Source organism: Dunckerocampus dactyliophorus, chromosome 13 (genome assembly GCF_027744805.1).
Source record: "Dunckerocampus dactyliophorus isolate RoL2022-P2 chromosome 13, RoL_Ddac_1.1, whole genome shotgun sequence".
Taxonomy (NCBI): Eukaryota; Metazoa; Chordata; class Actinopteri; order Syngnathiformes; family Syngnathidae; genus Dunckerocampus; species Dunckerocampus dactyliophorus.
This window is the reverse complement of record NC_072831.1, coordinates 30,546,594-30,572,341: the sequence shown is the minus strand read 5'-3', so window position 1 is coordinate 30,572,341 and position 25,748 is coordinate 30,546,594. Positions and strand designations below refer to the sequence as shown.

Genomic DNA, 25,748 nt, shown 5'->3' with positions numbered 1-25,748 from the left:
CTCACACACGCCGCACGCAACACACGCACACACTCATAGCACTTCATTTATTTATTTATTTATTGGTATTCATGTCTCTTCTGTTGTTGTTGCTTAATGTATTGGTATTTATGTTTCTTATGTTCTTATTCTTTCTTGTGTTTTCTTTCTTTTCTTGGGAGAATGAACAGAATAAGAGTTTCATTGCATAGCAGAACTACCTGTTTTACTATGCATATGACAATAAAACTCTTGAATCTTGAATCTAAAGGTGTTATTTCATGTCTAGATGGCTCTAATCATGTTAAAATGTGTATTTAGAAGGTCATTAATGCCGTATTATGTCTTATTATGTCTACTATATTGGGTAATAGGAGTGTAAAGGTGTTATTTCATGTCTAGAGGGCTCTAATCATATTAAAAAGTGTGTTTAGAAGGTTGTAGGCAGGTTTGCTATGGCCTAACTACCAAATGTAAATAAAGGATCCTGCTTGGCAGGAATTGCGTTACCATGGTTACCAGTGAAATTGGATAAAGGAGACATTATCACACGTCCAAAGAGGAGTTTAGCAAGAAATGGCAAGCGTGCAAAATGACTGAATCATGTTCACTTTGACTTAAAGCAAGCCTGCTAGTCGTTTCCAATGGAGAGCGTCTGATGTCATCTATTTTGGTGAATGTCATTTTTCATCCGTTGCGCTCATGTGGTCCACTTTTGGACCACAATGGAGGCTCCGTGTGACACAAGTGTTCTGAGGTTTGTCAGAGATCCTCTTCAGGACGAGAGTGCTCCACCTGCTGTTTGAGGCAGGCTTGAACTGCACACTTCTGATGTCATTAAAGGGCCCGTGGGCCACCAGTTGAACACCAGTCTGTTGCCCCCAACGGGCCAGCCGGCTGTGACTTTACATCCGTGACGTTGCATCCACTTGTCTTGTGTGGCTCAGAGATGCGGCAGCGGCAAACAATTCAAGTCTTTTGAACGTTGAGAACATGCCGACTCGGCAGTTCGCTCTATTACAACATTGGTTCCGTTGCTGCCACGCCGAGCAATATACTTGTTGGTCATCATATGACCACTTTCTCATGCACTCCAAGTCATTACTGAAGTGAAATGTTGTTGTATGGAATATTCTTTTTAGTTTCATTTTGATGTAAAACCAATGTTTGCCATGATGGATGTTTCATGGCAAACAATGATCAGGATTGAATAAATACACCAATCATGATAAAATATGTCATGAGGTCATTTCAAAATGATGGCTTTTGCATTATTATTTGTATTTTGGTATGTTTTCCATTATGGACGTTGCATTTATATTCTTATATATTTCATATACCATAAATAAAACAATTACATTACATTCATTCATGTAATAATGAACGGAATTATTCTAAAATTATTATTTGTATCTTTTGAAATGATTGTTTTTATTTTGGAAAATGTTTGCCATGATGGACTTTGCATGTTAGCCATTTGTGATGTGATGCTTTTCAGCCTGGGGGGTCTGTAAGGAGGGTGTGAAAGAAAGCGCGACACACTTGCTGGGTTAGAAGTATATTCTCTTCAAGCAATTTCAAATGGAATCTGAGCACCAAATAATAGAAAGGTATCCCTTCCCCGCTAGCGGAGAAGAAGCGCCAAGTCTTTTGATGCCAACGACTCAACCATGGATTGGCTGCTGAGGTTGTTTGTTTGTTTGTTTGTTTGTTTGTTTGTTTGCGTCCTCAATCAATCTCAGCTGGGAGGTAAACGGGCTAGCTCATAGACATGAGAGGCACAATGCACGTCAGTATATACAGCATACCGTAGATATACAGTACTGTATACAGATATAGAGCTAGTATACAGTATACTGTAGATATACAGTACCGTATACAGATATAGAGCTAGTATACAGTATACTGTAGATATACAGTACCGTATACAGATATAGAGCTAGTATACAGTATACAGTATACCATAGATATACAGTACCGTATACAGATATAGAGCTAGAACTAGATAGATATAGATATAGATATATATGAATACATCATGAAAAGCAAACACAAACACAATCTGCGTACTTTATGCAAAAGCAAATGAAGAAACAAGGCCCCCTGTCACCTGACCAAAAAGCGGTGCACCTTTTAAAAATGTCGGCTGTAAACATGAACGTGATTCTCGGATCCCACCTTCAGCGATAAAACCGTCGTTGTCGTTGTCGCCGGCAGAGATACAAAAAAGACACGAGAAAAAGTTGTCGGCGCTGCAAAAAAAAAAAAGCAGGCGTGCATGTACGCGGGAGAAGGGAGACGCACGCCAGCGACCTTGAACAAAATATCCTTCCTTCATCCGCCCATCAATGTTTAATTTTCGCATTTTAGCCTTTTTAGCTTCCTTTTAGAAGGCCGTGACTTCCCCGTTTGTCCGTAGGTAACAAAAGAGCCTGAATCGATAGTGCCCCGCCGGTTGCAGCCGGTAGTGCACCCCGGTCACGTGATGATACGATGGCTCGTCGGACACGGATGCTTTCTCAGTGCCGCACTTTTCCGTATGACGACTTTTGGCCTCGGCACGCGTACAACGCTGCAAACAAACTCTCACCCGCCGCCCGTGCCAACGCTAAACGAACCACAAAAACAAACTCACCCGCCGCCCATGCCAACGCTAAACGAACCACAAAAAAAGTTGTGAGTGGCAGCAAGTTGACCGAGAAGGCGACAAACAACATTAAATTCAATCCCATCAATAAGATCAACAACAGCTTGAATGCTTCCTCCTTCATGTGGAAAACTAGCAAGTCTTCTCTACAAAATGGAACGGATGTGGTGGGCTTTGCATTATTTTGGGGTCCGTTTACGTCCGACGTTGGAACAAATTTATAATAAAAAGCGAGCGTTTGCAGCGCATGGAAGCGTCTCCACTTTCACTGGCTTAGCGGGACGTTTGCCATTTTGGACTTGAATTGGATCCAGTTCTCGTTTGCTACATTTGACATTATTATTAATGTGATTGTTTTTTTATTATTATTGTTGTGATACCAATCACTCACTAGAATGAATAAAAGAGTGAAAATGAAATGACTACCATTAGTGCGACCTTCTGGAGTAAATTCATAAGAAAAACCATAGAATTATTCCTAATAATAATAATAATATAATAACGCATGACATTATTGCACGCAAGCATGACTTTTATTTGGATAGAATTCTATGAATTTGTCATGTGCCAAATATCAATATTACCCTTATTATGATGGTTTTTATGAACCAGAAAGTGCAAATGAAGTTCTAATGACATGAATATCATTTTGGAATACAGTCACTTCTTAACACTCCCTGGACATTCGCCCGTGCATGACTGCAACTGCACTTTCTTTGCCATGATGGACATTACATTGAATGAAAGAACAACGCTATTATTGTTTTATTAACTCAAAAGTCATTATCTGTCTGACGTCTTGGTAGGAGGGAGCAATGCCAAGCGACACACCAGTCCTAAAATGATCGGCACGGGCGTTTTGGCCAATCAGAAGCCTCGCAGGCAGCCACAAGCCATCAGAAGACGCGTGTCATCCCTCAGATGTGTTGTGTTGTCACGGAAATGACGTCACGTTTCCCATCCGTGTTGAAGGACATGAACCCCACGTCTGCGTGTCAACCAGAGGCCAAAATGCGTAGAAAAATATGCCTTTTTGAAAATATCAAACACGACCTAATGACCCCGGGGTGTCCAAAGGTTTTCCCTCCAACGGGGGCCACGTAATGAACATTGGATATTTCATAGATATAGAGATATTAGATATTAAGCACTACATGCAATATGCTAGAAAAACACACATTATTACCATCAACTTCATTCTTTCATCTTTTTCCCATTTTTGCTGGTGCCCCCCCCCCGTTTGTTCCTGTACATTTCCTTGTCCTAATGAGGACCTTAAACCCCCTATTTACACTTGATTCCCCTAACATCCTTCCACAGCCTAATTTTCCAAATGTATTTTGTTTAGTTTCTTTCTCTGACTTTAAAGCAAAAACATATTTTTTTATTTCACGTTTCAACTCTACGCTACTAGAATGACATAATCTTATGAGTTTATTCTGGTCAAATTGTCACTTTTCTTCTTTGCAACCTCATTTTCTTTTTGTGTTGTTTCTCACGATATGACGACTTAAAAAAACATGTTTTCTTTCATTAATATTTCAAGTGTACGGTAATAAAAGAACCTTTTATTTTTACTCATCGCTTTACGAGCTCAAACTGAGACTTTTCTTCTCTTTAAAATACGACTTTTTCCTCTCAATTATCCAAAAACGACAACTTTATTTTGTTTTGTGCATCGTCGTATTACAACTTTCAAAAATCACGTCTTTTTCTTTCGTGTTTCAACTCAGTGCAACTAAAATGATTATTTTTCCTCATCATATGAGACGTTTATTCTCGTAAAATTGCAACTTTTCTTCTCATTAGAATACAATTTTTTTCTCTTCATATTCTGACTTCATTCTAATAAAATTACCGCTGCTTTTTCCCCATTTTTGCTGTTTTTATTTCCACTTTCTTCTTGCAATATTTTGACTTTATTCGTTCTTCAACTTTATTCATATTCCCACTTTAAACAAACAACATATTTTTTCTTCAATATTTCAACTTTATTCTACTAAAATGAGGTTATTTTTCCTCATCATTTTATAAGTTTATTCTTTTAAAATTTTAAAATAGAACTTTTTTCTCCTGATATTTTGACTTTATTCTCATAAAATTACAGCTTTTTAAAAAGACTCATTTCTACTTTCTTCTTGTAAATTTTGTTGCCATAATATTTACAATTTATTGCCGTAATATTAGAACTTTCTTTCCCAGCCTAATTAGATAAGTTGATTTAGCTTTAATAACACGACTTTAAAAGGATAACGTCTCTTGACATTTGACCTTTGTGCTCCTGAAATGACTTTTTTTTCCCTCATAAGATTACGAGTTTATTTTGTAGCTTTGTGACTTTATTCTTCTTAATATTTGAACTTTATTCTTGAAAAATGACTTCTGGTTTTTGCAGTTGATGCAGTTTGGTGCACTTTGGACACCCCCGGCCCAATTAATGATTCCGTTTCCATGACTCCTCCGATATGTGTGTTGATTTCACACCGTGACGTCGTATTTCCAAAAAACAAACAGTGGAATGTTTCAGAAGCAACAGCACGCGTTGTTTCATTTCCCGCCGCCAACGTGAACGGAACAAAGTGCATCGTGGCTAAAGCGCTAAAATACGTGTTATGGTCTGTATAGGACAGCAAAAGGCTGATATCGAAAGCGAGGCCGACTGCTGCATAAGAATGCTGATGCTGATGATCAGGATGGCGTAAGCGTGGCGTACAGTATAGAAATACAGTAGTAGATCAATAAGTGCTTCAGTTTTAGGCTAGAAAGACATCTTACAGTGACATGTTGATTTTTGTGCAATAGCAAATCCCATGCAAGATAAAAAGCACAACATTAAGAAAAACAAATTGTTGTTTTTTCTCTCCAAAAAATTGTTTCCCCGTCCATCCATCCCTCGTTTGACCTTGAATCTCCTTCAATGAAAAGCAAAGTAAAGGCACAGACCATCATCGCTCAAACTGCGCAAAAAGCTTCAAATGTGGTGTGCTGGTACGCACCCTAGTGATGACCAAGTGCCGCTGCACCCCCGCGTGGCACCTTCAGCTGTGGAGTTCGTGTGTCTCGTCCAAACAGGAAGGCAGGGAGCGTGTGTGACGCACGTGCAGCACTGTGACGCATGTCTTCCTACAAATATTCATCAATGGAGTGCGTGTGTATGGTCCAAATGCACGCCTCGAAAGGCAGGAAGCGTGTGTGATGTAGCGCATGTGCAGCGCTATGACGCATGTCAGCCATGTCTTCCTACAAATATTGCACCTGCACCCAAGAACTGCAATCCCAAAGCGCTCCCGCCGTTTGCCTCGTCGTTCCAAAGAGAAGAGTGCCAAGTTACAAAGGAGGGGCTCAGAGCCGGGGGGGGGGGGGCTTTAATGAGGGTCCTCGGTGTTGATCTTCAACGAGGCGATGGCTCTCAAGCATGTTTGGACATTCTCTTCTTGTCCGCCGTCCCTGAAGCTTCCCTCCCGCACCCCGACGTCCTCCTCTGCCGTCTTCAGGGGCCCGTGGGCGGATCCCCCGACGCTCAGGGGCCCTGACATTGAGGAGGGGGCTACATCAGAGGCGGGGGAAGACGGGGATGGCCGGAGTCCTCCCACAGGAAGGACAGGGAGCAAGCTGAGGGCCTGCTGCTGTGAGTGGAGAGGGAGGTGGCTCAGGATGTTCTGGTGGGGACAGCCGGGAAGACCGGGGGTGGAGACGCTCCTCTGATCCTTAAAGAAACACCATCAGAACAAACACTGTCAATCACCTGTCCCCCCCCCGACCCCAAGTTTGGGAAAGACGTTACGTACCGGTTCCATTTCAAAGATGTCCATCTTGGCGTGCTGGCGGCTCTTATCGCCGACGCCTCGGTGTTGATGGGACCCCCTTCGCGGGGACACGGCTCGGAGCACGACCCTCTGCCTGCCTCGTACGGCTGACTCGCGCTTCCCGGCCAGCTCGCCTCCGGGGGACGTCTGTCTCTCCATCGCTACGGGAGAAAGGTGCTGAACGGGCGAGAGACTCGGCGAGCCCGGCCTCAGCGGGGAGGCGTCCCATCTGGGGGAGGAGCGACCTCGCGGGGAGAGTTCCCTCCTTGGTGACGGGTACCGCAGACGTGAGGGGGAGGGCTCCCTGATGGGAGACTCCCAGCCAGGAGAGAGGAGACAGGACGGGTACGGGTCAAAGAGGAAGCCGGCCTGATCCGGGGACAGCACACTCAGGGCGTCTTCCTCCACGGACCTGTCAGTCTGCTCCAAGGCCCCCCGCTCGCCCGAGGCTTGGTGGCGGACGTCGACGCCCGGCAGAGGGGTGACCAAGGAGCCGTGGATGGCAGCGTCGGCCATGACCGGCGGCGACGTGCCGCCACACGGCTGCGGGCTCATGCTTCTCGAGCGCAGCTTGGGGGTGGAATCGCCCTCGTAGTCCTCGTCCTCGTCCTCGTCTTCATCCATTTCATCCACGTCTTCGTCCATGCCGTCTGAGTCTTCGGCATCGGAGAACTGGTGCTTGGCTGGAAGCGCGACCTCTGCCTTGGATTGGTGCGGCATGTCGTCTGCTTTAAAAGACAAGACTTTCCAATCAGCCTCACGTGGAGATCACAACCTTTTCACATCGGCCGTGGAACCTCGGTTTCCCAACGTGCCGGGTTTTGTATGATTCGCTTTTCAACCAAAATTGTGTACGTATTTTTTGTGCTTGATCCTTAATTACACCGGTACACTTCACGGCTCACTAGAGAAATCAGAGCTAAGTCTCAGTTACTTAGTGTGCTTGAACGCATCAGTGCATGGACAGGGGACTCATGACATTTCTTTAAGGTCTGCACTTGTATCGCACGTAGCCACTTTTGCATTTGGCAGCATTGCTTGTTTCGCCACCAAGGGTTCTAGGGTAGGGTGGCAGCAACAAAAGTACCACGCAGGGACATAAAACACACTGACAGGTCAAAGAAAATCAAGTAGTGTTCCTTCGCTACAACGCGGTTCACTTTACGTGGCCTCGCTATTTCACAGATTTTTTTTTTGGGTGCAATTTTTTACAGTGTACCATGCGCTTTTTTTTTACAGCATATGAACGCATTGAGTTCTGCGTCCTGATTGGCTAAGGGACTGTAGACCATCAATCAATCTTCTCCATGCCATGTGTCCTGTACAGTACAGAATGTGTTCAGCTTGCCTACGTGACATCATCGGTCCAGCGCTAGCAGTGTGGCTCTTTAATGTCGTATATTTGCAAGTTTTCTGCCCGACAAAACTCACAATGTCGACTACACGCTCTGCACCGACAAAGGCACCTACAGTCGCATCAAAAAGGCAGAGGAAGATGCTAACCATTGCACAAAAAGTTGGAATCCTGGACACGCTGAAGGACGGTAGAACTTCCGCAGCTGTAGGGCACCATTCCGGAATAAATGAATGTTTGTGCCATAAAGAAGGAGGAAAATAACATACGGACGGCAGTAGCAACACATTTGAATAAGGATGTCTCTGCGGCATACGTGAACACACTTAAAGCCATCATGGAGGAAGGGGGGCATAAGCCTGAACAAGTGGACCAACAAGCGTGATCCGCACTTTCAAGGCCCTCCAGAAGGGCAACAGATGTACAGTATGTTGTCATGCCTGAGAAAAGTGCATAATGAGGGCTTTTACAGCCTTAAAACATAAAGAATGAACAATAAAACACTTCCTGTCAACAAAAAAACATCCTGTAAACGAAAAAGTATATAATGAACAAAAAAACACGTATAATAAATGAAAAGACATATCCTGCAAACGAAGAAACATATCATGAACGAAAAAACATTTCTAAAAAACGAAACTTAAGCCCCACGTTAAACCCCGTACTTCATCCCAGGAATCACAAAGACGATCCCCAAAGGGACGTAACGTCACCGCCATCTTGGATCAATCTCACCATGCTTGTCCAGACCAAGGGTGTCCAAAGTGCGGCCCCGAGGACGTTCGTGGCCGGCGGCAGTTTGTTTTATTGGCTCTCGGCAAAAGAAATAAATCAAATTAAAATGTAAAAAAAGAGCGGTAATTCTACGAGAATCAAGTGTAAATGTTAGGAGAATAGCGTCATGCTAATCATACAAACAATCATAGTAACTTTACAAAAATCTTTCAATCTTAGGTAATTTCTATGACAATAAAGTTGAAATATGAGGAAAACAAAGTCAAAATATGAAGAAAAAATCTATTCTATTTTACCACAAAAATGTCATAATTTTACAGAAATACATTGAAAAAATGACGACAATAAAATCCTAATAATCTCGCAGGAAAGAAAAGTTGTCATTTTATGAGAATAAAATGTTCATTTTACAGGAAAAACGTCATCATTTTACAAGAATAAATCAAAATATCAGCAGAACTGGGGCCTAATAATAATAATAACAATAATACAAAACACTGTAATTATAGAAGAAATTACAGAAATTACATAATTATATACGAGAAAAAAATGATGTCATTTGATGAGAATGAAGTTGAAAGTCATAATATTACCAAAAACAGTTGAAAGCATACCGGAAAAAAGTCATTATTTCACAATAAATTGTAAATATCAGGAGAGATATCATAGACTCCTAAAAATCATTTTTTAAAGTTGTAACCTGACAGTCTCATTTTATGAGAATAAAGTTGAAATATTAGGAAAGTAAAGTCATAATATTAACCACAAAAAGATGATCTCAACAGGAAAAAAATGATCATTATACGAGAATGAATTGAAGATATGAGGAGAGTTGAGTCCTAATAATAATAGCAACTGATGATTAATTATCCATTTTAAAAACATTAGGAAAGTAAAGTCATAATGTGAAGGAAAAAATGATCATCTTACCAGAAAAAGACTTTTTACTTATTCTTTTTACAAGGATAAATTCCAAATATTAAGAGATTAGAGTCATAGTAATATTACAAAAACATTTGAATGTTACCAGGAATACAAGTTTGTATTGTATTGTATTGTATGTACTTTATTTATCCCACAGCGGGGAAATTTACTTGTTACAGCAGCAAGCAAGCAAGACAAGTAAAGAGAACAGTAAAGTAAAGTAAAGTAAAGCATGGTTCAGTTGTTGTTTTTGTTGTCATTTTGTCATTTTATGAAATATTAAAAGAGTAGATTTTAGAGTAGAAGATTAGAAGAGTAAAGTCAGAATATTAAGAAAAAGTCATCATTTTACAAGAATGAATTCAACAAATAATTCAAGAGTCATAATAATAATAATCATAATAATAATGATACAAACGCATGTCATTCTATGAAAAAAGTGATGTAATTGTATGAGTATGGGGGGGGGGATTTTATTTACGCTAAACATGACGTATTGAAAAACAAAAGAAAACGAATCATGACGTTGCGCTTTCTGGAGCATTACGCTGTGAAAAGTACGACTGGAAGTCCAACTACTTCTGGGAAATCCAAACATCCCAGGAAGAAAAAAGCAAAAAGAGCAGAAATCAATAAAAAGTCAATTTTAGCACAAAGCGGACGTGCAGGCACAGCAGCAGGATGTCCTTCATGGCCCCCGCATCCTTTTACCTTCTACTGGGAAAACTTTGGACGCCCCCGGTGTACGCGATACATTCACTCATTCATTCATTCATTTGGCAAAGTCAAATGAAGCGAGCGGGTCTGGCCTGTATGCGACAAAGCGCCCTACGCTGTCCGTGCCTTCTTTTCCTGAGTACGGCTGCTAAATGAGGCGCCACGCGCTGTGGAGACCTTCAGTGTCCGTTTAGGATGATTTGCCACCGCTCTGTGGACAATGACTCTTTTTGTGGAAGGGAAGGCGAGGTCACAGCTTTCCGGCCAAAATGATTGATTGTAAGCGTGTGCACGTGTCCTTACCGTGTTCCTGGACCTCCGTCTCGTCCGTGCTCAGCGACACGCCCACTTCCAGACACTTCTTCATGTGAGCCTTTGACTTCATGTGCTTGGTCAGGTTTCCTTTGCAAAGCAAGACAAGGTTGGGGGTTGGGGGTCCTTGACTCAACTCAACGCCCCCCCCAAACAAGAAGGGACAAAGGTTGGACTCTAAGCAGTAAAACTTGACGCTTTACGAGAATAACATGAAGTAGACAACAAGTGAGGTCGTTTTCGTAGCATTAAGGTGAAATCATTTCCATGATCATTTTCAAAAGTCGGAATTTTAGAAGAAACAAACAAAACAACAAACCAAGTTGTCATTTGTGGAAAATTAGGTTGCAGAAAAGGTAATCAAGTATCCAATCAGGATTCATCGCATGTTGTCCATAATTAACTCGTAATTAATCGCATTTAACGGCAGCTAGAAATACGTTTTTATCTCTGATAAGCAGCGATGGAAATCTCTTTAGTGCTTTTAATTTGATGTGGTTCCTGGCTGAGTTTGGCACAATCCAGCATTAATGAGATCGATTAGATGGCTCTCATGTACGTGTTTTACTGATGACCTGAAAATGTTTCCCGCTGACAATAGCTAGCTAGCTAGCTCGCTAGCTAATGCTATTTAGATCACTGCCACTAGCCTCCAAATAGCAGCTCAGTCCCAGCGACAGCAGACCCAAGTACCTGTGGTCATCTGCCAGGGCTTTGATGCTAACCTTCACCAGTCCAAATCCCCTCTTCTTTGCACATTTCTCATCAATATTTGTTCCCGCTTCCAGCGCTACAACAGCTGCTGCCGCCACGCTTCCTCAAGCTACGCCGTTGGCTGAGGGTCGAACAGGAAGGTGCGCACGTCACAGCAAATAGTGCCGTTAAAGGACATTTCCGTTACTGAGGCGTTCACTTTGACAGCCCCCGTCACAATATTATGGCAACAAGGTCACCATTAGGAGAAAAAATAGATAAGAAGAAAATTGAAATTAAAAAAACAAGACTAGAAGTGTAATTTTACAAGAATAAAGGCCAAATATTAAGAGAAAACAAAGAGAAAACAAAAAACTTTTATGGGCATTGTCTCATAATATTATGAGGAAAAATAATATAATTTTAGTAGCAGAGTTGAAATAGTATTTTTTTTCAAGTAAGACAGTATCAGGAGAAACTAACAAAACAAAATAAAGTTGTCATTTTTGGAAAATTAGTTTGAGAAAAAAGTTCTAATGTTATAGCAATAACATCAAAATATTAGGGAACTAAAGTCATAATATTATGAGAATAAAGTCATAATATGAGAATAAAGTTATCATATTATGAGAATAAAGTTATAATATGAGAACAAAGTTATAATATTATGAGAATAAAGTCATAATTAGGAGATGAAATTCACAAGAAAATAGTTAATAGTTAAGAAATAGTTGGAAAAAGACTATAAAAAACAACAGCAAAAATGACAAAAACAACTGTCATTTTATGAAAATAAAGTCAAATAAATCTGAAGAGAAAAAAGTTGTACTCTAATGAGAAAAAAGTTTCAATTTTGCTAGAATAAACTTGAATATTGAGAATGATCTTGGGGAAAGTGTTCAGACATTATGGGAATAAAGTTGGGGAAGAAAATGTGCAAGAAGAAAGTTGAAATTGTTGGAAAATCTAAAAAAAAAAAAAAAAGCAGAAATGGAAAAAACAAGCAGAACAAATGAAAATAAAGTCAAAATAATGTCGTATTCTAACAAGAAAAAAAGGTGTAATTTTACAAGAACAAACGGAATCAGCATCAACTTGCATTTCATGTTTCATCTTCCATGTTGTGGTGGTAGTATGATGGCGTTATCCACATCACACGTTCACCTTATTCCCCTAACGTTACCACAACAACACTGCATTTGTTTTCTCTTCAATTCAGGGGTGATTAAAATGGGGGATGTTCAAAGGGTGGTCCGGGGGCCAGGTTTAGGTTGGATGAATTGGACTTCCTCAAGGACAACTGGTTGGATGGAGTTAGCGTACACGTTTGGAACGGCGGTACCCGTTACGACTTTGGAACGGTGTGAAAGCGGGGGGATGCTCACCTTTTGTTTTGAAAGCAAAGTTGCAGACCTTGCAGATGTACGGCCTCACGTCAGTGTGGGTGCGGATGTGTTTTTTCAGCATGCTGGGCTTCTTGCAGCGGATGCCGCACTCCTCGCATATGTACTTCCCTCGGCCTCGGCCCCGGACGTACACATAGTCCTCGTTGGATTTGTACCTGACGACAACAACACAACAGCGGCGGTCCTGATGCTGATGCTGCACGCACTCGTACTCACCCTCCTTCAAAGATCTTGATGCGCGTCGGCGCCGTTTGGGCAGCGGAAGCCTCCCTCTCCTTCCACTCCTCCTTGGCGGCCTTCAGTCGGAAGCTGGCGTCTTTCTTCTTCCCGAGGTTGACGTCCACCTCTTTGGGCTCCGGTTTCCTCTGCCGCTGATTGAGATGAGCAAACTGGTTGTTAGCAAGCTCCAACAAGCCACTGACAATGTAACGACTCTGTTAAGTCAAGCAAAGGAAAGCGAAACTACGCTCTGTTTTGCATGATCTCTTGATGGGACACGCCATGGTGATTTAGGTCAGGTTCAAGTCCATTCCATGAGACTCGCTAAAAGACGCAAGGAACATCGTACACTCATCCTGAGGCTATCGCTTGCATTTTTAACCTGACGCCAGGATGCTTTGTTTTGTCGGGAAAAGGCCGAACAAAAGGTTTGCTTTGGTTTTGTGGCTCTTTTTGTTTTTATTGTTGGAAAATGAGTTTGTGCAAAAAGCTATGACATAAGGAGAATAAAGCCAAAATATCAAGGGAATAAAGTTCATGAGAATAACATTCACAAGACGAATATTTAAACAGTTGGAAATAAAGAAAAATGATAGCAGAAATGGAAAAAACAACTCGTAATATTATGAGAAAAATAATGCCATTTTAGGAGCATGGTGTTGAAATATTCAAGGAAAAATGTTTTTAAAAAAAAAGGTGTAATAATATGAGAAACACACAAAACAAAATAAAGTTGTCATTTTTGGAAAATGAAGTGCTAATATTATGGGAATAAAGTCCTAATATTATACGAATAAAGTCCTAATATTATGAGAATAAAGTGCTAATATTATAGGAATAAAGTCCTAATATTATAGGAATAATGTCCTAATATTATAGGGATAAAGTAATACGATTACGATAAAAAAAATTTTATGAAGATTATTGAAATATTTGAAAACAAAAACAGCAAAAATGAGGGGAAAAGAGTTGGTAGCAAAGAGAGAAAGACCAGGTGGACGTAATAACGTGTTTTTTCAGCTACATGACAAAGCTGAGATGAAGTACATACAACTTGTTAGCATATCTTTAGAAAGTATCAAAGTTGCACGCTTTCATTTTTCGCTGGAATAAGTTTGAACGTCCGGAGTTTAATCTTCTCACCTGTTGAAAAGTCTGTCGCCACAGGATGAGGGATGAGACCAGTTTCCCGTTTCCAGGCTGACACGTGGCAGCCACGGTATATATGATCTTCCCTCCCTTCTGTTTGGACCTCAGCAAAGCCAGCGTGGCACCGGTGCTCAGCTCCAGAGGGTTGGGATTGCGGGCGCTCACGCACCAGGTGGCGTACACGGAGGAGAGAGGCGCATTGTCGTGGGAGAAGCTTGGTTTGGCGTAGCTGAGATAACACCAGCTCACACCTGTCGTCGTGCGAAGGCTTGGAAACGGAGAGAGCGGTCCTGGGCGCTCAGCTTCTGAGATCAGCATGTCTCGAGCGGAGAACGGCTGTGCCCCCGTGTCCATCTGCACCTGTTTGACCGTGCCAACTTCTGTGTTTTCGCAGATGGGCAGGGCGGAATACGGAGGCGGCGAGCCGGTGTCCAGGCAGCTGCTCTCCATGGGTGCCTCGCCGCTGCGGTCTGTCGCCTTTTGCCCGAGCATGACAAACTCGCTCCTGCGAGAGTCGTCCCGCAAGCGAGGCGCACACGCGGTGCGCATCTCTGATGCGTGGCCCTTCTCCTCACCCAAATGACATTTGCCCAGCTCCACCGCACTCAGCTCCTCTACAATTTGCCCAAACATTCTTTCCTCCTTCACGCGCTTTTGCTGCTTGACCTCCATGAAGAGGTCCAGGCTGCTGGCAGGCGACAGCATGCGTTTGTTTGCACCACCGCTGGACGCATTAGTGGTTGAGATGGTTCGGGAGGTGAGAGAGAGAGGGATGCCCGTCTTGAGCTTAGCTGAGGACAGATCAAGGGCTTGGACACTCAGGGTAGACCTGCCATGGCAGTCGGGGTTCCCCGGCGAACATGAAGTCTGATTCTGTGAGGATACAAGAGGATGAACTCTGTCGTACCGGTCGTCAAAGATCCGTGAAACCGACGTGTACGTCAGGTTGCCGTAACTTGGCACCTGAGTCTGGATTCTAACTGGAACGGACAAGCTGGGATGGGGCGTATTCCCAGTGGAAAAGATGGGCAAAGTGTGCGGCACAGGGGTGGTGCCAACAAGGCGCTGCGGTAAGACTTGCGTGGTGACCTGTGAGGCCTCTGCGTCCATGCTCAGTGACTCCTGCCGCACCAAGTTTCCCCTCCGTTTCTCCTTTGCAGCCACGTGGCCGGACAAGAGCTCTGCAGATCTAACTTTGGATGTTGGAGAAAGGCAGCCATAGTCAAATGATACGCTGCGCACCTCCGGGAACTCCTTGCGCAAGTTGCAAGGCGCCTGCTCTGAGGAGGAGCGCCTCATTTCATGTTGTTGACGTTGATTAAGCACAGACAGCGAATGGCCGCTTCCTGGCACCGCTAAGAGCTCCAGGGGCTTGCCAAAGTCGTCCTGCCTGACTGGAGAAACTGCTTTTAAGCTCTCCTCCCTGTCAAAGGAGAAGGTGGAGCTGTAAGATAAGTTGCTGTCTTGACTGGGACTGCGGGAGAGGCTCGTACAGGCAGACTCGAAACTGGACTCCCCTGAGGAGTGCTCGATGTCAGCCAAGCGCAACCTCTTCTTCTTTGGAGGGAGTTTTTCTGGGGGGAACTGAGCCAAAGTTTCACTTCTTTGCGGCCACTGAAACTCTTCCACGTGCTTCTCCGGCTCTTTCACCGGAACATCGGGGGTTTTCTCCGGACTGTCGGGCTCCACAGTGACCCTGATTTCCGGCACTTGGATGTTGGGCTGTCGCACAAGTTTGGGGCCCATTTGAAAGGACTGGCTCAGTCGACTGTCACACCTGTCCATCTCATACGCTTCCTCCGTCGGCTGAAAGCAGGAGAAGGATTCCTGCCTCTGCTTGTGACACTTGGAAGAGTCAGTCTGCTCCGCATGAGGCCTGTTGATGGAGTTTGTGTGCTGGATAACCGAGATGACGTTTCCCAAAGTCTTCCGTGCACACGTTTCACGGCACGCCGGTACGTCCATGTCGCTGCTGTCCGTCTGTGTACTCGAAGGACGACCTTTCGTCATGCCGACCAGCTTTGGCTCATAATCCTTACCGGGATCAAACATTTCTTCACACTGTTCGCAACGCGCCTCATACTGACCCGGCAAGTCCTCCTCCTCTCGCTTTTCCTTCCGACGCTTCCGTGTGGCCAGCTCCATCGCGTGCCTCTGCTGGCTCACGCTCGGCGCCGCCGAGCCGTGACTTTCCATTTCCGGTCCGGCAAGTGACACGCTAACTTCGCTCATCTTGCTGTCGGTATCGGAGTGGCCCTCGTGGGGGGAGAGCTCGAAGGCGGCTTGCCGCCTGAGTCTCCTCATGCCAGCGTTGCTAGCCCTCTCGTCGAAGGAGTGGCTGCCCCTGAGTGCCTGAGGCATCGCCAGGCTGACCACCGTGGATGCCGGCATTGAGTTGCTCCTGAGGAGAGGCCCCACGTCAGAGTCGTTGTCTAACTGTTCTTCTTTGGCCTCCTCCCTCATCAAGGACTTTGTGTTTATCTTGATAGACTCAACGGTGTCCTTCTCCTGGGTGAAAACACGGGAAACTCCTTTCTCTGAACGTCTCGCTGTGCAGTCGCCCGAATCTGCGCTGTAGGCCACGTAAGCTGCCGTCTGCTTTGGGCTTGGCCTGTAACACTTCCCGAACATGATTTCTTGATAGGATTTGGCATTAGCGTTTGGGGGGCCGGTCTGATGCTCGGTGCTTTCCGATCGGGAAAAGTACCCAGAATCTGTGCTGCCCTTACTAGACTGACTTGGAAGGGACAGATTATGCTCAGAGTCACTGCTCCGTTTCTCCGACAGCCGAAGTGCGAGTCTTTGTTTGATGGTGCAAGACTGAATTGCACGGTTGCCCTCGGGGGCGGCAGGGGGCGCACTGACTTCAGGGGGGCGGAATGAACTGTCCTGGGCTGACAAGGATGTCGTAGATGACTTTTTTTGAGAGACAAGGCTCAGTACTTTCACGGCGGTGTGATCCGATCCCTCCACCGGAGAGTCCAGGAGTAGCAGCGGGTCGTTCAGGGTGTCCTCATCTGTGTCTGTGCTTTGCTCCACATCGGAGAACTCTCCTTCCGCTTCGAAAGACCCCTGGTCCGCGTTGACGTTGTGAGAGCCGGCCTCTGACGACGGCGCTGTTCCAGCTTTGACAGCGTGAGCGTGGGACTTCCTGTGTTTGTATAAATTGCTCTTGGTTTTGAAGGAGAATCCGCAGGGGACGCACGGGTAGGGCCGTTCCCCGGTGTGTGAGCGAATGTGTTTCTTAAGCACGCTGGGTTTGGCGCATGCCCGTCCACAGTAATCACACACGTACTTGCCAGGCTTTTGTGGTTTTGGCTCGACCTTACCACTGGTGTCTGACTGCTGCTGCTCCATCCCCGAATAGCAACTCTGTTGTTCAGGTGAACTTGGGGACTTCCTGTGCAACGCAGAGCCGCCCCCACCAAAGGACAGCGCAGCTCTGTGTCTACTCGTGCTTTTTATGGCCAATGACGCTTCTGTTTGAGCGTGCGAATCCTCTGATTTCACTGATTTCCCTGAGTTGGACACGAGTGTGGAGCCACGCGTGTCTCTGGTGGTGCCCTCCATTTCCACTGACGGACTTCTCCTTGTCTTGGCAGCCTCTGATGTGCATTTTTTGGGTGCAGCGTCTTTCTCCTGACCTCCTGTAGAGGTTTCCAGAGAGTCCAGGAATCCAACCTCACTGGCTTTGAGATCCATTCTCAGGGATAAATATCTCCTATGTGTCAGTATTTACACACGCAGGGCTTGGTTGCGGGGAAGGGCCATCTGGAATAAAGGAGAGAGAAGTGAGAATTACAAGGATTCGTGAGTATCAGCTCCAAGATTCCCAATAGTCATCCTTTTGTAGTACAACAGGAACGTACAATATGGATGGATAGTATGGATGGATGGATGGATGGATGGATGGATGGATGGATGGATGGATGGATGGATGGATGGATGGATAGATGGATGGATGGATGAATGCATGGATGGTTGGAAGGTGGGATGAATGGATGGATGTATGGATAGGATGGATGGATGGATGGATGGATAGATGGATAGGATGGATGATAGGATGGATGATGGATAGGATGGATAGCATGGATGGATGGATGGATGGATGGATGGATGGATGGATGGATGGATGGATGGATGGATGGATGGATGGATGGATGGATGCATGGATGGATGGATGAATGGATGGATGGATGGATAGGATGGATGGATGGATGGATGGATGGATAGATGGATAGGATGGATGATAGGATGGATGATGGATAGGATGGATGGATGGATGGATGGATAGATGGATAGGATGGATGATAGGATGGATGATGGATAGGATGGATGGATGGATGGATGGATGGATAGATGGATAGGATGGATGATAGGATGGATGATGGATAGGATGGATAGCATGGATAGGATGGATGATAGTATGGATGGATAGATGGATAATTGATGGATGGATGGATGAGTGGATGGGCGGATGGTTGGATGGATGGATAGATGGATGAATGAATGGGTGGGTGGAGGGATGGATGGATGATGATGATGCTGGAAAAACCCTTGGACACACAAAAAACAAAACAACAGCCTGAGCCTGTGTCCCACGCCCATGAATACAATCTCTGAGCAGAAAATGTCATATGTTGTTGCAAACACACCATCCATCCATCCATTTTCTACACCGCTTCATCCTCATCAGGGTCGCAGGGGCATGCTGGAGCCTATCCCAGGCGGGGAACACCCTCGACTGGTCACCAGCCAATCGCAGGGCACATATAGACAAACAACTATTCACACTCACGGACAATTTAGAGTCGCCAATTAACCTAACATGGAGAAAACCCACGTGCACACGGGGAGAACATGCAAACTCCACACAGAAATGCCCAAGTGAGAATCGAACACAGGTCTTCCCAATCTCCAGGCTGTTCCTGTGTTGGTCAACATGCTAACCACTAGACCACCGTGTGGCCGTTAACACACCAAAAGACACCAAATAAAAGGTTGACCTGCCATTCAAAGTGCTTGAATAGAAATATATGAATAAATGCTTGGGCCATGAACAACATTCTATATGCTGTCTGGCTGTTAGCTACGGCTAGCTACAGTAACTGTTGACGGCACAAAAACCACAGCACAGGTAAGTAAACACACACACACGCGCGCAACAACTACTACTATTCCTACGGGGAATAATAAATCACAAATACAAGCACGCCAAACACCTAACTTGAGCAACTTAAAGAAATAAATAAACTCCTAAGTCCTAATATGATGGGAATAAAGTCCTAATATGGTGGGAATAAAGTCCTAATATGATGGGAATAAAGTCCTAATATGATGGGAATAAAGTCCTAATATAACGAGAATAAAGTCCTAATATGATGGGAATAAGTCATCATATGAAGGGAATAAAGTCCTAATACGATGGGAATAAAGTCCTAATATGAAGGGAATAAAGTCATCATATGAAGGGAATAAAGTCCTAATACGATGGGAATAAAGTCCTAATATTAAGGGAATAAAGTCCTAATATGAAGGGAATAAAGTCATCATATGAAGGGAATAAAGTCCTAATACGATGGGAATAAAGTCCTAATATTAAGGGAATAAAGTCCTAATATGAAGGGAATAAAGTCCTAATATGGCGGGAATACAGTTCTAATATGAAGGGAATAAAGTCCTAATATGATGGGAATAAAGTCCTAATATTAAGGGAATAAAGTCCTAATATGAAGGGAATAAAGTCCTAATATGGCGGGAATACAGTTCTAATATGAAGGGAATAAAGTCCTAATATGAAGGGAATAAAGTCCTAATATGATGGGAATAAAGTCCTAATATTAAGGGAATAAAGTCCTAATATGAAGGGAATAAAGTCCTAATATGGCGGGAATACAGTTCTAATATGAAGGGAATAAAGTCCTAATATGAAGGGAATAAAGTCCTAATATGAAGGGAATAAAGTCCTAATATGAAGGGAATAAAGTCCTAATATGATGGGAATAAAGTCCTAATATTAAGGGAATAAAGTCCTAATATGAAGGGAATAAAGTCCTAATATGGCGGGAATACAGTTCTAATATGAAGGGAATAAAGTCCTAATATGAAGGGAATAAAGTCCTAATATGGTGGGAATACAGTTCTAATATGAAGGGAATAAAGTCCTAATATGAAGGGAATAAAGTCCTAATACAAAGGGAACAAAGTCATATGTAGGAGGATTATTGAAGAGTGTTAATAATGAACGGTATCTACTGCTGGGCCGCACAGGACCAGACTGGAGATCGGGAAGACCTGGGTTCGATTCTCCCCTGGGCATTTGGAGTTTGCATGTTCTCCCCGTGTGCACGTGGGTTTTCTCCATGTTAGGTTAATTGGCGACTTTAAATTGTCCATGAAAAATAAATTGTTTGTCTATATGTGCCCTGCGATTGGCTGGCGACCAGTCCAGGGTGTACCCCGCCTGTCACCCGAAGTCAGCTGGGATAGGCTCCAGCATACATCCCCGCGACCCTAATGAGGATGAAGCGGTGTAGAAAATGGATGGATGGATGGTATCTACTTGTTAGTGTATGTTTAGGAAATATCAGAGAAGTCAAATTGCATCCTTTCTGATGTGTAGAGTTGATTCTGGATGCCAACTGTACGTGCAGCATCACCTCGTATTCCCTCACGGCTCAGACTGGCACCCCCTCCTGAATTTGGGGAATGGCTTTTCTGTGTTTGCTGCTCGGCTCTCTGAGGGCACGTCGCCATCCTCCTCATCCTCGTCATCCTCGCAGTATCAAATGCTGTGTCCTCCCTATCCAGGTTATGTAACGCTATCTAGTTCACCCCCCCGCCCCCTTAATTAGGACATCCTCTCCCTCTCTCGCTATATCCCTCTCGCCCGCCGTCTCTTCCTTCTTTGTTGGCTGGCGAGGAGGAGGAGAAGGAGGAGAAGGAGGAGGAGGAGGATGGGAATCCAAGGTGACTCCACATGCTTGAAAGCAAACATTCATGCTGCGATTGAAGGTTGCTGTCAGCAGAGGTTTGGGGAAAAATGAAGGGGGGGTTGCCTCAGATTGGGGTCATCCAGGATTATAAACAGGGAGGCAAACTAAGCGAGGGTGCCCGGAGGGCGCGGGGAGCCCGGCGGAGAAAGCTCCCTTGTCAAGGTCGCTCTGACCTCATTGCTCAGTTTCCATCCTGGTGCGGGATGAGCCGTCCCACAAAGAGAAACGCGTCTGGCGGTGTTGCACCCGTGCAACGAATCTATACGACGACACGGCGGCGAGGGCGGCGAGGGCGGCGAGGCGTAGGTGGGCGTCACGAGGAGGGAGGACTTTTGGCAAGCAAACACAAACACGGCACGCATGCACCAAGCGCTCGGCGGCTGACACCCACGAAAGCGCCAAAGCGCCCATCCTCCTCACACAAACCTGACACTGGAGCGCTCTCCCCCATCCCCGGTCCCACATGCGGCGTTCCTCATCCCGCGCCGTCCATTCCCGCCTTCTCCTTTCCCGCTGGCGTGAGAAACAACGGAGCGCGGGGCGAGCGTCCCATCAGTCAGGAGGCTCACTTGCACATTTACAAGCTTCTACTGATGCGAGCCAATCACCAGAGAAAATACCCAACCGTGACGCGCCGACCCGGGCACAAAAATAGCAAAGGGGCCCTTGGAGGGATTACACAACAGCCCACGTTTGAGGGCGCTTTTCCTTTCCCTCCCCTCCTTCCTCCCTCCTTCTCAAATCTGAGGATCATTGTGAAACGCTTCATTCATCCTCACCAGCCACTCGTGCCGGGGGTGTCCAAATGTTTCCCCACGAGGACAACATAGTGAACGATGGAAGCAGAAACAGACGTTTCATCTCAGCTTCGTCACATCACGTCACATGCCAACGCCACGCTTTGCTCATTTGGCTTTTCTTTTCCAAGGATTTCAACTTCCTTCTGAAATCATCTTGACTCCCATTATTCCCATCATATCTCCACATTATTCCCATCATATCTCCACATTATTCCCATCATATCTCCACATTATTCCCATCATATCTCCACATTATTCCCATTATATCATTGACAACAATCTACAGCCAATCGGGAAGCAGAAAACAATGAACGGTGCAGACAGACGAGAGAGGGACGAAAGATACACTCCAAGAACTTCCCACAACTTCCCAAAATGCAGTTCCTGTAGCGCCGTTCATACGGCGTAAAAACTTTTAAAAAAGCACTAAAAAAATTCCGTGAGCCAACGAATCCGTGAAAGGTGAACCGCGATGGAGCGAGGGAACGAACACACCAAGTGAAAGCCGCAGTTCCACTCACAGGCATACGCATCCACATGACGGTCCACCGGGCGTCCATCTGTGTGTCCCGGTACTCCAGGCGTTACTTCCTCTGTGGCATAAATGCCGGCCGGCAGGATCCCAGGTTGGCGTGTGACAAAACAAAGAAAACCCCGCTCGTCGCCTTCTAGCGAGAACACCCGCCGGCCGCGCCGAGCCGGTTCTTCCCGTGACGACGTCAGCGGCTTTGTAAACGGAGGCCGAGTCATGACGGGGGCAGCCATCGGCGGGACAATGCTGCAGATTACGTGCAGCCGTGGTCAACACGTGTGCTGCGGACATGTCGAGTTCTTTGCTATTCTCAGCTTCTAAAATGAATCCTTGGTGACGGTGTTGCTACTTTGCATGGCTGCTTTGCTCTGATGTTACCTCTCAAGCCGCAAAATTGCCTGCTCAGCGGCGTTTCTACCAAACACTGGCACAAAGAAAGGCGGAGAAATGACTTTTAACCAAAAACGCTGTCATGTGCGTGCCAGGCCACTAGATGGCGATGGCACTTTATGAAGCCCGCTGGTCCTCTGCTGGCACACATGCTGTTTCCCACAGGACTGCGATCTATGTGTGGCGTTGGTTGGTTTTTTTAAATGTCCCAAATACCTGTGTGTGCTTGTAAATGGAAGAGGGGCCCACAGCAGCACCCGCTGCTCGCTGAGAAGAGCCATGCGTGCTTTCGTGGAGGAGTCGCCAAAAGTCTTTTTTGTTAAAATATATGTTTATTAGGGCTGTCGGTCGATTCAAATATTTGTTGAATTGCTATTAATTGCATCTTGTCCATAGTGAACTCCTAATGAGTCACACTGAATGGCAGCTAGAAGTAAGTTCTTATCTCTGATAAGAAGGGATGTCAGCCTCTTGGCTACATGACGTCCGAGTGCTGACACAATGTGGGAATGCGTAAGCTAACATTTGATCAGCTCACTGAGTGCCACGCGCTACACAACCCTCTGAAAAACAAACTCCAGTTTGGACAAAAAATTGAAATGCTACAAGAATAAAGTCAACATGTGATGAGAATAACGTCATCATTACCAGAAAACAATTTACAAAAAACAAAACTTGTCATTTATGGAACATTAGCTTGTATTAAAAATAAAATAGGAGAAGAAAATGTACAGCGTTTATTGAAGTCATTCAATACCAAAGATGTAGTTGTACACTCTTATGAACGCCCCCCGTCTCAACAACATACTGGGAGAGGTGATGATGCAATTCCCCACTAATGCATTAACAGAGCAAGTTTAAGCCATAAAAATGGCCACAAGGTGGCAGAAGTGCATTTGATGAGAGCTCGTCAGGGATCATGTGGCAGGAGGAATAACATGACAGGAAGGAGGAAGTGAGAGCGCATGGAGGAGTGTAGCGTTCACAAGGTTACGCATTGCAGGGACGTTTGAACACACACTAGTTGATATGTGTTATATTTGTTATTTTGATGTTTTTGTGTTGTTTATGTTGTGGTTTAGTTGTTTAGATATTTGAGCTGTCACAAAAGCAAAAAATACTAGTGAAAGTTATGCTTGAAATGTATCTTTTTTGGTCGGGAACTGATATTTTCCTGAAACTTACCTATGTTCTACTGCTGATTACTAAAGAATGCAAAAAGGCAGAAACCACCTTTTTTCCTGACGAAAGACGGCAGAGTGATGTTTCTTTTGGTAGCTTCCATGTTCCTGCAGCCACAGGACGGCACATCCTGTGTGCCTTGGAAGATCCATCACAATCGGCCGCTACATTGGAAAAATGGCTGGGCTTGAATGAGTTCATGTGGAAAGTTGAAATATTTGGAAAATGTAAAAAAAAAAAAAAAAAAAAAAAAACAGCAACAAAAATAGCAAAAAAGAGCAAAGAGTGAAGTTGATAGTAATAATAGGCCAACATGACGAAGCTGAGATGCACATGTTCTTGATGTATATTTACACGCGATATCAAATAATATAATAGCCTCGTTTTTAGCGCTAGCATCAGAAAAGTCTCCTTCTTGGTTTGCTTTGTGTTTGAAACACGTGCAGGCGACACCGACAATGTCAGCGGTTAGCTTTGGCGATTGGAGCCGGCGGTGGTACAGCGAGCAGAGAATGTGTGGACTGCGGAGCTCGGCGGGCTGCTATTCTTAGTCATGCAGCGTGGATAGCGCTTGCTAACTGCACTGCAGCTCAGCTCCATTATGCAGCATTTGCTGTGTGTGTGTTTGGGGGGGGGGCGCCAAAATGGCTGATACTTCATGTGCAGTCAAGGTCAAGCCACCCGTGGACTATAAATATAACACCACCCCCAGAGATGATGCACTTGCTCTGCATTTGACCCGGAGGAGCAGCTGACCGCCATCCAATCATGCCCCCGAAAACTACCATGAGCTTCTATGTCACACGCCAAAATAAACGTGGGGGGGAACTTATGTTTATTAATGGACGTTTGGAGGGTTTCCTCCCAGGCAGGATGGTCATGTGACACACACATCACCCTCAACACACAACAACCCATCCACCGTTTCATTCAGCCGCTGCTCGTGTCTCTTTAAACGCGCACGCCGCCCGCGAGCGTGGCCGCTACCTGAAAATAATCTTGACACCATTGTGTTGTCGCCATGGCAACACACGTCTTTTACACTTTCCCCCGCTTCTGGTGCGCATATATAATTACCAGAGCTGGAAGAATGATCATCATTGGTGTGTGATTTGCATGCGAGGACATAAAGACCTTGTCAACGTGCCTCGTGCAGAAGTGTTTATTTGCACATCAAAGCCAACAAATGAGAGCACGACTGTGCTAGCTTAAATGCACTCCAAGGCTTCTTTGCTAGTGGATCAGCTGTCATGTGCACATCCCTGCCTATGGGGATATTCAGCGTGTGTGTGTGTGTGTGTGTGTGGGGGGGGGGGGGGTGCATGGACTTGAGAACCCCCTTCAATTCCCCCCCACCCCATCTGCATGTCATGGAACATTTGCAGAACAGGGACCTCCCACCTGAAAACGCGTGCAGCGGAGGGAGCAGACACAACAGTCAGATGTTGCCCCCCACCCCCACCCAAATCCATACATACTCCCCCACAACGACCACCAGGCTAAATTGGGCTCATAGTGATCGGCGGGAAGAAGCAGTTCGCCATAAACAGGACAATGAGACGGCCGCGGCGGAAGCTTACCAGTCATTAGACGACGCCCACACCTTCATTGGACCCCCAATTGACGGACCCATGACAGACGGGGGAGGGTGTGGTGCGGCTAAGGGGGGTACGAGGGTCGCTTTCCCGGTCCAGGGTGGAGAGATGAGCTGGAACGTCCTGACGCTTCTCACGGTGCAGTTGCAAGTGATGACCACCAGAGGCTGCTCAAAGCACTGCTTCATCGGTTTCAAACAAACAAAACACGATTAGAAAAAAAGACGTTGCTTGAATGTGTTCTCATTTTATTATTTATTAAAAAAAACGTATAGCATGTTAAAAAAACATTTATCAACTAATAAAACACACG

At 45.0% G+C, this 25,748-nt stretch overlaps 1 protein-coding gene across 3 annotated transcripts; it reads right to left on the bottom strand.

Moving 5' to 3' along the window:
* Positions 1-1,521: 1,521 nt before the first annotated feature.
* On the bottom strand, positions 1,522-25,577 carry hivep2b (HIVEP zinc finger 2b). 3 transcript variants are annotated; one of them, XM_054796399.1, is made up of 7 exons: positions 25,421-25,577; positions 13,936-17,712; positions 12,790-12,944; positions 12,553-12,728; positions 10,466-10,564; positions 6,415-7,160; positions 1,522-6,333 (listed from the first exon to the last, which is right to left on the bottom strand). In XM_054796399.1, exons 2-7 carry the CDS (start codon positions 17,641-17,643, stop codon positions 5,992-5,994), a joined length of 5,226 nt encoding a protein of 1,741 aa, XP_054652374.1. In that variant the 5' UTR covers positions 17,644-17,712; positions 25,421-25,577; the 3' UTR covers positions 1,522-5,991. The 3 variants fall into 3 exon arrangements, with proteins under 3 accessions (XP_054652374.1, XP_054652373.1, XP_054652375.1); XM_054796398.1 differs by lacking the exon at positions 25,421-25,577 and adding an exon at positions 21,363-21,679; XM_054796400.1 differs by lacking the exon at positions 25,421-25,577 and adding an exon at positions 21,363-21,678 and having other exon boundaries at positions 6,415-7,157.
* Between the last annotated feature and the right edge of the window lie 171 nt (positions 25,578-25,748).

What these genes read in the sequence shown, in the direction of transcription:
- hivep2b (XM_054796399.1), bottom strand. Translation starts at nt 17,643, where the DNA reads ATGGATCTCAAAGCCAGTGAGGTTGGATTCCTGGACTCTCTGGAAACC. An exon ending in CTTTGCTTTCAAAACAAAAG is followed by an intron (nt 10,565 to 12,552) that starts GTGAGCATCCCC and finishes TGCTTTGCAAAG; the next exon opens with GAAACCTGACCAAGCACATG. An exon ending in GACGGAGGTCCAGGAACACG is followed by an intron (nt 7,161 to 10,465) that starts GTAAGGACACGT and finishes TGTCTTTTAAAG; the next exon opens with CAGACGACATGCCGCACCAA.